General features: G+C 39.9%; 1 protein-coding gene across 1 annotated transcript in view; it reads right to left on the bottom strand.

The window, feature by feature from the left end:
- Positions 1-12,644, bottom strand: part of clstn2a (calsyntenin 2a) — a 170,256-nt gene that overhangs the window by 74,696 nt on the left and 82,916 nt on the right. The window contains exon 2 of the mRNA XM_085141243.1: positions 10,332-10,454. Within this exon, the coding sequence (XP_084997369.1) occupies positions 10,332-10,454 (123 nt within the window). The remainder of the gene's footprint in view (positions 1-10,331; positions 10,455-12,644) is intronic.

Below are 12,644 nucleotides of genomic sequence, written 5' to 3'. Positions count from 1 at the left end.
ATCTTATAATCCTACAAACTTATGCTACAGCTGCAGTTGTTGGAGACTGTAGAACAACCAAAATGACTGTTATTGTGTGCAATGAACTTGCAATTTTGCAAAACTTTGAAATGGTTGCTTTGAAGACGTGGAATAGGTCTGCCACAATGGTGATAAATGGCAATACGATGGGTTCAGTCTACAATCCGTCTGCATACACTAAACTACTTGCATTCAGAGTCCAGCCAAAATCTCACTGACTTTAAATAAACAGTTACGTAGTTGCTGCAAGACGGTGATTTAACCGTCTTGCAGCTCAGAACTAAATTATATCTAATTTAGTTCTGAGCTCAGATAAAATAATTATTGTGGGTGATTTTAACATCCATGTAGATGCTAAAAATGACAGCCTCAACATGGCATTTAATCTGTTGTTAGACTCAATTGGTTTCTCTCAAAATGTAAAAGAACCCACCCACCACTTTAATCACACTCTAGATCTTGTTTTAACATATGGCATAGAAACTGAACATTTAACAGTGTTTCCTGAAAACCCTCTCCTGTCTGATCATTTCTTGATAACATTTACATTTACAATAATTGATTACGCAGCAGTGGAGAGTGGACTTTATCAAAGTAGATGTCTTTCTGAAAGCGCTGTAACTAAGTTTAAGAATATAATCCAGCCACTGTTATCATCGTCAATGCCCTGTACCAACACAGAGCAGAGCAGCTATCTGAACGCTACCCCAACAGAGGTCGATTATCTTGTTAATAATTTCACCTCCTCACTACGTACGACTCTGGATACTGTAGCTCCAGTGAAAACTAAGGTCTCTAATCAGAAGTACCTGACCCCGTGGTATAATTCTCAAACACGTACCCTAAAGCAGATGACTCGTAATCTGGAGAGGAAATGGCGTGTCACAAATTTAGAGGATCATCATTTAGCCTGGAGAAATAGTTTGTTGCTTTATAAGAAAGCCCTCCGCAAAGCCAGAACAGCTTACTACTCATCACTGATTGAAGAAAATAAGAACAACCCCAGGTTTCTCTTCAGCACTGTAGCCAGGCTGACAAAAAGTCAGAGCTCTGTTGAGCCAACCATCCCTTTAACGTTAACTAGTGATGACTTCATGAACTTCTTCACAAATAAAATTTTTATCATTAGAGAAAAAATTACCAATAATCATCCCACAGATCTAATATTATCTACAGCTACTCTTAGTTCCATTGATGTTAAGTTAGACTCTTTTTTTCCAATCGATCTTTCTGAGTTAACTTCAATAATTACTTCCTCCAAACCATCAACGTGTCTTTTAGACCCCATTCCTACAAAACTGCTCAAAGAAGTCCTGCCATTGATTAATTCTTCGATCTTATATATGATCAACCTATCTCTAATAATCGGCTATGTACCACAGGCCTTCAAGGTGGCTGCAGTTAAACCTTTACTCAAAAAGCCATCTCTAGACCCAGCAGTCTTAGCTAATTATAGGCCAATCTCCAACCTTCCTTTCATATCAAAAATCCTTGAAAGAGTAGTTGTCAAACAGCTAACAGATCATCTGCAGAGGAATGGTTTATTTGAAGAGTTTCAGTCAGGTTTCAGAGTTCATCACAGCACAGAAACAGCTTTATTGAAGGTTACAAATGATCTTCTTATGGCCTCTGACAGTGGACTCATCTCTGTGCTTGTCCTTCTTGACCTTAGTGCAGCATTCGATACTGTTGACCATAATATTCTATTAGAGCGATTAGAACATGCTGTAGGTATTACAGGTATTGCACTGCAGTGGTTTGTATCATATCTATCTAATAGACTCCAATTTGTGCATGTAAATGGAGAGTCCTCTTCACACACTGAGGTTAATTATGGAGTTCCACAGGGTTCGGTGCTAGGACCAATTCTGTTTACATTATACATGCTTCCCCTAGGCAGCATCATTAGAAGACATAGCATACATTTTCACTGCTATGCAGATGACACCCAGCTCTATCTGTCCATGAAGCCAGATAACACACACCAATTAGTTAAACTGCAGGAATGTCTTAAAGACATAAAGACTTGGATGGCCACTAACTTTCTGCTTCTTAACTCAGATAAAACTGAGGTCATTGTACTCGGCGCTGAAAAGCTTAGAAATATGGTATCTAACCAGATTCTTACTCTGGATGGCATTACCTTGGCCTCCAGTAACACTGTGAGGAACCTTGGAGTCATTTTTGACCAGGATATGTCCTTCAACGCGCATATTAAACAAATATGTAAGACTGCGTTCTTCCATTTGCGCAACATCTCTAAAATTAGAAATATCCTGTCTCAGAGTGACGCTGAAAAACTAGTTCATGCATTTATTACTTCCAGGCTAGACTACTGCAATTCATTATTATCAGGATGTCCAAAAAACTCACTGAAAAGCCTTCAGTTAATCCAAAATGCTGCAGCAAGAGTACTGACAGGGACTAGAAAGAGAGAGCATATTTCTCCTGTTTTGGCTTCCCTTCATTGGCTTCCTGTTAAATCCAGAATTGAATTCAAAATCCTGCTCCTCACATACAAGGTCTTAAATAATCAGGCCCCATCTTATCTTAATGACCTTGTAGTACCATATCACCCTATTAGAGCACTTCGCTCTCGCTCTGCAGGCCTACTTGTTGTTCCTAGAGTATTTAAAAGTAGAATGGGAGGGAGAGCCTTCAGTTTTCAGGCCCCTCTTCTGTGGAACCAGCTTCCAGTTTGGATTCAGGAGACAGACACTATCTCTACTTTTAAGATTAGGCTTAAAACCTTCCTTTTTGCTAAAGCATATAGTTAGGGCTGGACCAGGTGACCCTGAATCCTCCCTTAGTTATGCTGCAATAGATGTAGGCTGCCGGGGGATTCCCATGATGCATTGAGTTTTTCCTTTCCAGTCACCTTTCTCACTCACTATGTATTAACAGACCTCTCTGTATTGAATCATATCTGTTATTAATCTCTGTCTCTCTTCCACAGCATGTCTTTATCCTGTCTTCCTTCTCTCACCCCAACCGGTCGCAGCAGATGGCCGCCCCTCCCTGAGCCTGGTTCTGCCGGAGGTTTCTTCCTGTTAAAAGGGAGTTTTTCCTTCCCACTGTCGCCAAAGTGCTTGCTCATAGGGGGTCATATGATTGTTGGGCTTTTCTCTGTATCTATGAAGCGTCTTGAGGCGACATTTGTTGTGATTTGGCGCTATATAAATAAAATTGAATTGAATTGAATTGAATTAACTGCAAGCTGATGTGGGCACTCAGCAACCTTGCTTTTATATAAGCATATAACCAGAATACCAGATAGAAAGCCCTTCAGTCTCCTATTGCTAAGACACACGTTGCAGTCAGCTCAGCACAGACTGATAATCAGTGCATTCATGAATTCTTCTATTTTTTTATGGTACAGTCTATTTTACAGGTAATTATCTGACCCCTCAAGGCATGAATATAAAAGCAGCAAAATTTGTCCCTTTAAAACACACTCAAAACCTCAGCTCATTACAAGGTGGGCAGCTGCACACACACTAAAAGAAATGGAGAGTAATCGGGAAATTGAAAATCATCGCATAGTGTCAAGAATTGAGAGACAGATCCAGTGTAAAATAGAAAAAAATTGGGTAATAGGGTGATAATAGAAGGGTCTGAGTCCTTTGTAAAATCAATCAGAGGCTAAGAGGTTGCTTGATGCCGTGAGCAATTTGACAATGCATTGACGACAGAGCTCCAGTGGAGCATTACTGGATGTGTAATTACTCTGACCATCTTATATGGATCCAATTAGCTTCCTTCAACAGTGAAGAGACATAGCACTTCTCGTGATATAAATGGACTCTTTCACTGTTTGTCAGTGTTTTCCAATAAAAGGTTAGTACCAGATCACAAGTGCATCTTTTCAGAAACAGGGCATTTAAGATGATTTACTCATTTAAGATGATTTGAGTTTATGATACACACGCTGCAGTTTCCTTGAAACAAACCAAGGATGAAATCAGCCTCATACCATAAACAGGCTACATCTGCTGAGCTTTAAATTCTGTAGACAGGAACCAAAGGTCTTATAACCAAGCGCAAGAATGGGCAGTACAGTTAAACACAGGTGGGACATAAAGAGGAAAGAGTTAGTTTAATCCTTTATGGCCACTGACAACAAAACGCTACAAGTTGAAAATAAATGACCACCTGTAAACACGAGAACAAAAACCCACACATCACCTGCAGGCCAGGCGGCAATGAAGGCAACTTCTTACAATACTAGTGCTATTTAAAAATCCCTAACTATCAATACTGTTTTGGATGCATTCTAAAAAATCAATAATATTTATCTGTTAAAATTAATAAAAGCCATAACTCATTGTTTTATATTTAAATATTTTAAAATTAGCTATTAAGTGCAATAAGTGAATCCCTTGATAGTAAGCCTAACAAATCATATATTTTAGTACATTCAGCTGCTGAAACCAACCATCCATCTATTTTCTTAAAAGCAACAACTTTGGATGTCTTTATTGGATTTACTGGTGATTGTTCATGCTCAAAGTCTCTGAACAGGGCTAACACACCGAAATCAAGCATTCACACTTGCAGCCAATTCAGAATAACCAGTTTACCTAACACTGTGGAAGGAAACCAGAGTACCCAGAGAATCGACACAGGCAGAGGGATAAAACATGCAAACTCCACACAGAGAAACCAGCAAACCCAAACCTGGGATTTTCTTTCTGTGAGGTAACAGTAACTCCTGCATCGCTGTGCCACCCTGTACTGCAGAGCCTGTATCATATTTTAATAAATTTAAAAGCCTTCACAGATGATTAAAAAAAGCTGGAAGCCATTCAATCAGTTTTGTTTAGTGTTTATTAGACATTATGCTCTGCAGACCAGCTGGATGGGCCAACTTATGGCTCTTGAGCCAAATTAAGCCTATAAGACATAAATTAAGTAGCACAGCTATACTACAGTTCCACCTCCACTGTGGATTTGTTTATGTGTCGACAAAGTACACAAACTATATGGAGTTGTACCACTAATGCTCCATTATGTGAAAGTGCTAAATTTTGACTGATAAGCATAACTACTCATCTTATCTCATGCATATCTTATTGTGTTTAGATAATTAAAACATTTTCAATTAAAAACATGCAAGATAATAGGTGACATTCCCAGTGGGTTTCTTTCTATAAGCAACTTATTAATACTCACTTCATAATAACTCAGCTAGTGAGTTTGGCTTTTTGCGCTCTGTGATTACTTATGCAGGGAGCTAACAGACACGGTGCTGACAGAATTAAATTAGTTTTTATAATGCCATGTGCTAATGGCGGTTGCAGCAGAGTGAAATCCGGTTTGTAGGTGTCAAAGCTGAAGAGAACGCAGAATCTTTGATGTTCTGTTTCATGTTTCAGACCTGCCTCGGTGTTACCTCACAACTAAGCGCCCACTGCAGAAATTTAACCATCGCACAAAGGCAAAGAGGACAGACAGAAGGAAGAGGGAGAACGGAAGAGTGAGGCAGACAAAGTGATATGTTCCTCTCGTCCTTAGAGAAACAGACACCTGCAGGTTTGATCAGACTTTGCCTTCAATATCCTCTCTTATCCTTTGATGATCCATCACATCGTCTCTTTCTATTCTCTCAGTCTCACTTTCGCACGCACACACATATACTTCACATCCTCATTTTTTGGATGGATCTTTGTTTCTCTCTTTCATCTCCTTCTCTTACCTCACCTTCCCCCCCCCAACATTTCCTGCTTCTCTCCCTCCTTCCTTGTTCCAATTTCTGTTTTTCTCGCCACCTTTAAATTTTCACTTAGCTTGTGCTTCGTTGGGCTCCACTTTTTAATTATCATCTCTGGTTTAGTCACCAAGGTGCAGCTTTACTTTCAGGTAGTTGGTTTATGTAGTTTTGGCAAACTGATCAAGAATTGTCTTGGCTTGAAACAGAGTCTTTTCCTGTTCTTTTGGAACAGATGATAAATATTGCAAACACTGATACAATTAGGCAGCACATCAATAGGCTGTTCTTATCCTGGTAATATTTTTGCTGTACAAAGGAAAGTAATAATGGGGTTAAAGGGGACCGTCCATGGCTCACACAGCAGTAAATAGCTGAAACTGAACTTACACAGACAGACTGAGGGGGGAACAGGGGGGGCTGAATCTTCACAAACAGACTTTTCTTAAAATTAAAAAATGTATACACTCACACGCCTGAGTAAGAATCATGCATGAAAGGGAACATGGACAACAAGATTTGTTTTTTCACCTGTTGTGTTCTCCCTGTCCTGTCTGCTGATCGATGTCAGCTGTGTCTTCCAGGTGTTTTCCCTTTGCCCTACTTTCCTCTTGTATTTAATGTCTGTGTCTGCTCCTGCTCATCGTCGCGTTGTACCCTCATTCTGGCCTGTGTAGTTCAGTTTCATGCCCTCATCGTTCTGTTCCGTTTCCTGATTTATGCCTACAATAAAGCAGTGGACTTTGAGTTTAAATTCCACCTCCACGAGTCTGCATTTTGGGTCCTGTTTCCTGCCTGCCCGCACACAGCCATGACAGAAACAAGCCACCCTTAAGCTGCAAAAACAGAAAAAAAACAGAGAAAGTGCTACAATATTAGGAGTGATAAAATCTACAGTTTGGTACATCCTGAGAAAGAAAGAAAGAAAGCACTGGTGAATTCAGCAATGGTGGGTGATTGCAGAATGATTTCCATGGTTTAAGAGAAACCCCTTCAGAACAGCCAAGAAAGTGAACAACACTCTTCAGGAGGTAGGTCTATCAATATCCAAGTGTACCATAAGGAGAAAATACAGGGAGTTTTCTGCAAGGCAGAAGCCACACAAAAACCTCAAGAATAGAAAAGCTAGATTGGACTTTGCTAAAAAGCCAACACAGTTCTGGAAAAACATTCTTTGAACAGATGAAACCAAAATCAACCTCTCTGTTTATGCAGATATATTTTAAGATACTTAACGGTCAGAGAGACTGGCCTCAGAAAATGAAACGCAAACAGTTCATTAGGAGAAATAAACAGATGATTTGTATCCAATATTTAAAAAAAACAAAAAAACAACCACAGTAAACTTGAAGTGATAATTGCTAATAATAACCATGAGTGTCCAGATGCAGCCAATGGGAATGATCAAACATGTTTTTTGGCACAAATAGTTTGCTTGTGATAGCCTGCTCTCACTGTCATTGTCCATCTGGCTTCTCTGTTTTCTGTCATCTGACTATTCACACTTTGCCTCTCATTCTCAAACAATTCGTGCTCCTTTGCCCCGTGTGTGTCCTGCAGTGGAAACAATGTACCATAGTAGATTATTCTGGTGCTATGATGAATGGTAAGAATCTGTGTCTGTTGACTGTGGCCTTGAGATAAAGAGTAGGCAAATGAAACTGTCTGCTTGGCTTGCTGCACCCCAGAGTCCACTGTCACCATTCCTCATGCTAATTTGATTGAGAACGCTCTATCAGCACATACTCCTCGACCCACACACCTTTGCTCAAGGGACGTGTAGGTGGTGGAGCAGGGTGGGGGTGGGGGGTGGGGGGGTACAGGATGCCATCAAGCCACATAGTAATAACAAATTTATCTCCAGGATGCCTGTCTCAGCGTATAATGTTCAAGTTAGGCCCACTGTGGGTAGTTTACATCAAAGTGAAATGTGGCGCTGCAGACGAGGGCAGGACAGAGCCAAAGACGAAATGGTAAAGAGAAAAAATCAGATGTTTAAACATGTGAGATGGGGTAAGAAGCGAAGGTGAGACAGTCAGCATGATTAAAAATAAAGAATTACAGAAGAAAAGTACCTAGCAATCTTCATTTGTGTTTCCACATTGCAAATAATGTGGAGCCAGAAGGATATCCCTCTCCTTTCAGCAGTAAAACGAAACCAGGATTGATGAGAGTGTATATAATGCGCAAGTGACTGGCTGTATATGGGCTTGCTAGGAGCAAAGCGTCGACATAGTGAAGTGGAAGAAGGATAGCTGGATTGAGAGAGAAAGAATGTGGCGCCGGGTGGAGAGAAAGATACAAATGAAGGTCTAGATCGAGATAAAGATTTGAGAGAATAGTTCAACTCCAAAGGAGGGCATTGTGTGCAAAACCCGGGGTGAGCTGTAGCAATTGCCAGGGGAGATAAATTGGGACAGAGCTGCTCTTTTATGGCCATTTTTTCAGTCTCCTTGGTAGCTATTGTATGGGTTTCATTCATTAGACCGTATGCAATGAAAAACATTCAGGGAGAGAAATATCACCAGTCAGCAGCCAGTGTACAGCTCTGCGTTTTCCTCTGGGGCAATATTTCACAAAGCTTGACCTTCTCAAGTAAACAAACCACATGTTAATCATGGAGAAAAACAATTACAATTAATTTCCTCTTTTGTTTGCCTACTTGTCACAGTGTCATTCAACCTTTACCGCATCATGGATTTGGTTACCAGGGAACGTTATGTGCTGTAAAATACTGTAAGGCTGCTTGGGTGGACAGAAACAATGTCTGGAAGCGGTTTCTTCAGTGTCTTCACTTGTAATGAATAAAATATGACTGTAGTTGCTATTGTTGCTAAATATATTCTGCGTTTTCTTCTGAGGTGAAACTAAGTCTTCCTTTCCCCCGCAAGGGGATCGTTAAATCTCTATACAGTACATTTACAATGCAGATTCTACAACATTTGGGTTACACCATAGAGTACTACACAACATGTACAACGTTGTTAAGTATAAAAAGCTGTTGAAAATGAATTTCAGCTATTTCACACTCTTTACAGTCAGCTGTATTTACCGATTATTTACAGAACAGCTCACGAGAAACACCGAAAGCAACAGAAAAGATTGCTTTGGCACAAACACACACACAAAAAAAGAAAACAGAAGAAGAAAAATAGCTGAGTATCAGTTTTCCATGGTTGTCAGCTCTGGGATTAATAGCAGCCATTTCGCCATAATGAGCTGTTAAGCGTTAGCTGCCAAAAGCCTCTTCGTTTGCCTTTGAGTCTCGGAATACTTTGTCTAATTATAACAGCGCTCTCTGTCCCTTTTCTTCCTGTCACTGTCAGCACTGCTGTACCTGTGTAACGCCTGCCTGATTTTAGCTCTTGTTAGGCGATATAATCAGCTCCAGAAACTACGATCTGGAGATGAGGTTCATAATGATGTTGCACCATCATTATTAAATGTGTCATATGTGAGTGCTACACCCAGAGCATCCACGTCTATGTTAAAGACTGTGGTTTGTGTGGCAGCTCGAACACGAACGCAATAAAATGTTAAACTGAACAAAGGTTGTTCCTTAGTTGTTTTTCACGCTACCCGGGAGATTTGTACTGCACTACAACACAGAGAGCTTTTTTTCCCCGCAAAAACTCACAGTGAGTACTCAGTAACCAGATTTTCAAGTGAATGCAGATGCTGCAGTCAGTTATTGCTAAAGGGCACGTGCTAGACACCTTGAGGGTATTAAAATCTTTGTAAATATATAATAAACTAATTAATATTAAATACTGCAGTGGCTGGGATTAAAGCAAATGTATGATAGCGGAATACAAATAGCTATAATTTAATTTAAATAACACTGGAGCTGAGATGCTGTTTACTACAATGCAAATTCAGTGAAGAAAACCCCGCTTAAATTCTAGGTGAGTGTTCTAGTGAAAATGACAGAGCATTGTTTTGCTTCTGAAATAAATATTGTCATCATGAAACACTGAGGAGAGATATATTCATATGTTTCAATATTTAAGAGCAACCTTTTGTTGAGGTTAATGGGGCATTTCAGCTTATGGGAAAAAATTGCCTCAGCAGAAGCCACGAAAAGATCCCTGACAGGAAGACCGAAGAGGCTGTGAGAGAATAAAAATAAACCTATTTTCGTAAGCTTGAATACCTTGGTCTATGCGTTTGTGAATTTAAATTCCTCAATCCTGGCCAGAAGTTTTCTGTTGAGTTAGAAAGAAAGGAAACTCTTTGATTTTTTTTATTTTGGGGGGCCATGTAAAGTAATTCTGCACAACGGCAAGAAAAGAATTGTTCTCTTTAAAAAGAAAGCCATTTGTTTTACACTGCTAACTGTGATAAATGGAATTCAGTCTCCATGACAAACAGTGAGTACAGAGAACTGGTGGATCATCTGTTTTTGTCTTGGGGTGTGAAGTTGCCACAGTTGCCTGCACACAGCACTGAAGCATCGTCAAAGTCTTCTCCATTTGTGTGTGTGTGTGAGAAACACTCTGTGTACTATGTGTGTATATAAACATGCTGCATTCTATTAAAATGTCTGCACTTTGCTGTACAACAGATATTAATGTGTTTGTTATTTTGCATTTGCATTTCCTACCAGCATATGGCACCGGGGCATCCTTGTCTAGAGCTACCAGCGGAGGGTCCAGCAGCACTGTGTCCATGTTCTCTGTGATCACTCCATGATAAGAGGCTTCTATCCATGGCTTGTGCTTGTTGACTGCGAAAAGAGGAGGAAGGATGGCATAAATGATACTGTCTTAGTGTGTATAGCTGTACTTGAGAAATTCAATGCACATTTTGTTCACAGTATTACTGCAAAGACATAGTGTAGCCATTTATACATTGCCCTAACAAGTAAAAGATCCCTGGATCCCAAGAGGAAATTCAAATCCCATTGGGAGTACATCAGGGAAAGCAAAAAACAAAAACAAATACAGAGCTGCCTGCTATAGTGATGCCTTGTGAATAAGGGAGGAGCAGAAAGTAACAGCATTACTGCAAAGACCGGTACTTTCATTAGTACAATGCTATGTTCATTCTACAGTTTATGACCATGTTTATCATAATGCAGTGAGTCACCTCAACAGACAGACTCAGAATGAGAGACGCAAAAGGATATAACCCTCCACTGGAGTGTTGCTTTTTCACAGGTGGCAAAAAGGAGCAATACAAGTCAAGAGGCGAACAGTGTGGAAAGAAAATGTTGTTTGTTGGATGGAATTTGTGATGTGTGATAAAGCATTGCAGCAAACCTGTAAACTACACTTTGACTTCCAGTACTGTGCAAAGGTTGTGAGGTCCCCCTTATTTATTTTCCAGCCACACTTTCTTGTAATTCTTAAAGTTGTCTTAAGCAAAAGTTCTACAGACTTTCAGAAGATCCTTTCAGGTTTTTCTCTGCACATTGGCAACTTTTTCACTCATTTTCAGACCCAAACCCCCAACCCTTTACAGAGGAATTTGTTGTTTTGTTTTGTTTTAATTTTATTTGTCACACACACAGTCAAACACAGTACGATATGCAGTGAAATGCTTATTGCTTTTAAAGGAAAAATAACCTAACTAAAGGGATGAACCAGTGCGGTGTCTACGCCTAATAGATAATTTAGCAAAAAGAAAAAAAAATATCTTTAGGAACTGTTACTGGCAGCTCGTTGCAAAAAACCATCATTTGTTTGCATTTCATTAGTTGAATTTACAAAAAAGGGCAAACATAACACAAATTGAGAGGCATAAAATTGTATTTTCATACTAACAAGGTGATTCCCAAAGTTAGCTTTGCCAAAAGCTTAGCATAGCTTAGCACTGTAGAGGAAAGGAAACTGAGCAAGTGGAAGACAAAAGAAGCGGCAGACTAAAAAAAAAGCAGATGAACACCATCTTAAAGTCATGTCCTTAAGAAACTGTGAAAAAATCCAGCAAAGACCTGACATAGAACATGAGAGATGCATCTGGCCCTTCAGTTGATCCACCTATTATCAGCCAAAGCCTCATCAGAAATGGTCGAGGTGGAAGGCTGACTGTCAAGAAGCCATTCTTAAAGAAGCAAAATAGTGAGAAAAAGCTGAGGTACGCCAAATTTCAAAAGAACTGGACTGGCAATGGCTTTATTTTTCAGCATCGCAAACATACTGCCCAGACAATATAAACATACCCCCATAGAAGAAACACAATGAAACACTATCAATCATGCGCTGGCCTTCACAGAGCCCAACAACAACACTACTGAATCAATTTGGGATAATCTTGATAGAAAATGGAATAAAAGGCAGCCAACGTCCTTCATCAAGTCTGGAGAACTATTAATGGAGACTACTTAAAGACATTAGAGGAAAGCTGGCTCAAGAAAGTTCTGAAGAATAACAATATTTGACTTTCAAGCTTCTTACAATTGTCTTTTTCCCTGTTTCTTACTCTGTGCATCTCTATTTATTACTATACAATTTCTAGTATAACCACCATGCTGCAAATCACAGGTTAGCACAGATCACCATCACACATGCAGGAATTACTGAGTCTTTAAATTGAACATTCTTCTGCTTCATTGCAGCAGGACCTCACAAATACACAGACACCAGCGTGGCACAAGAAAAACCATATGCGCTTGGCCACTTTTGTGTATCCACACACATACTGCATCTCTAGTGCACAAGTGTGAGTCCCTGCAGGGAGCTGGGATGTCAACCCGACCTTTCAATCCACTGAAGAGGAACACTTTGTCTCATGCCAATGAGTAGATGACATGTCCAGCTGGCAGAGATTTAAAATGCATCAAACTCTTCCTAAAGCTTTTTCGCCGCTTTTCATCTGTTTGAACAAATCTTAGTTGTTTTGTCCTACTATCCCATTTTCTCCCCTGCTTGTCACTGAATTGAGAGGACAGGGTCAAAAACTAGAAAATAGGTCT

The sequence above is a fragment of the Neolamprologus multifasciatus genome, chromosome 18 (assembly GCF_963576455.1).
Source record: "Neolamprologus multifasciatus chromosome 18, fNeoMul1.2, whole genome shotgun sequence".
Classification (NCBI taxonomy): domain Eukaryota; kingdom Metazoa; phylum Chordata; class Actinopteri; order Cichliformes; family Cichlidae; genus Neolamprologus; species Neolamprologus multifasciatus.
The sequence above is the reverse complement of the archived record's forward strand: the minus strand, read 5'-3'. Positions and strand labels throughout refer to the sequence as shown.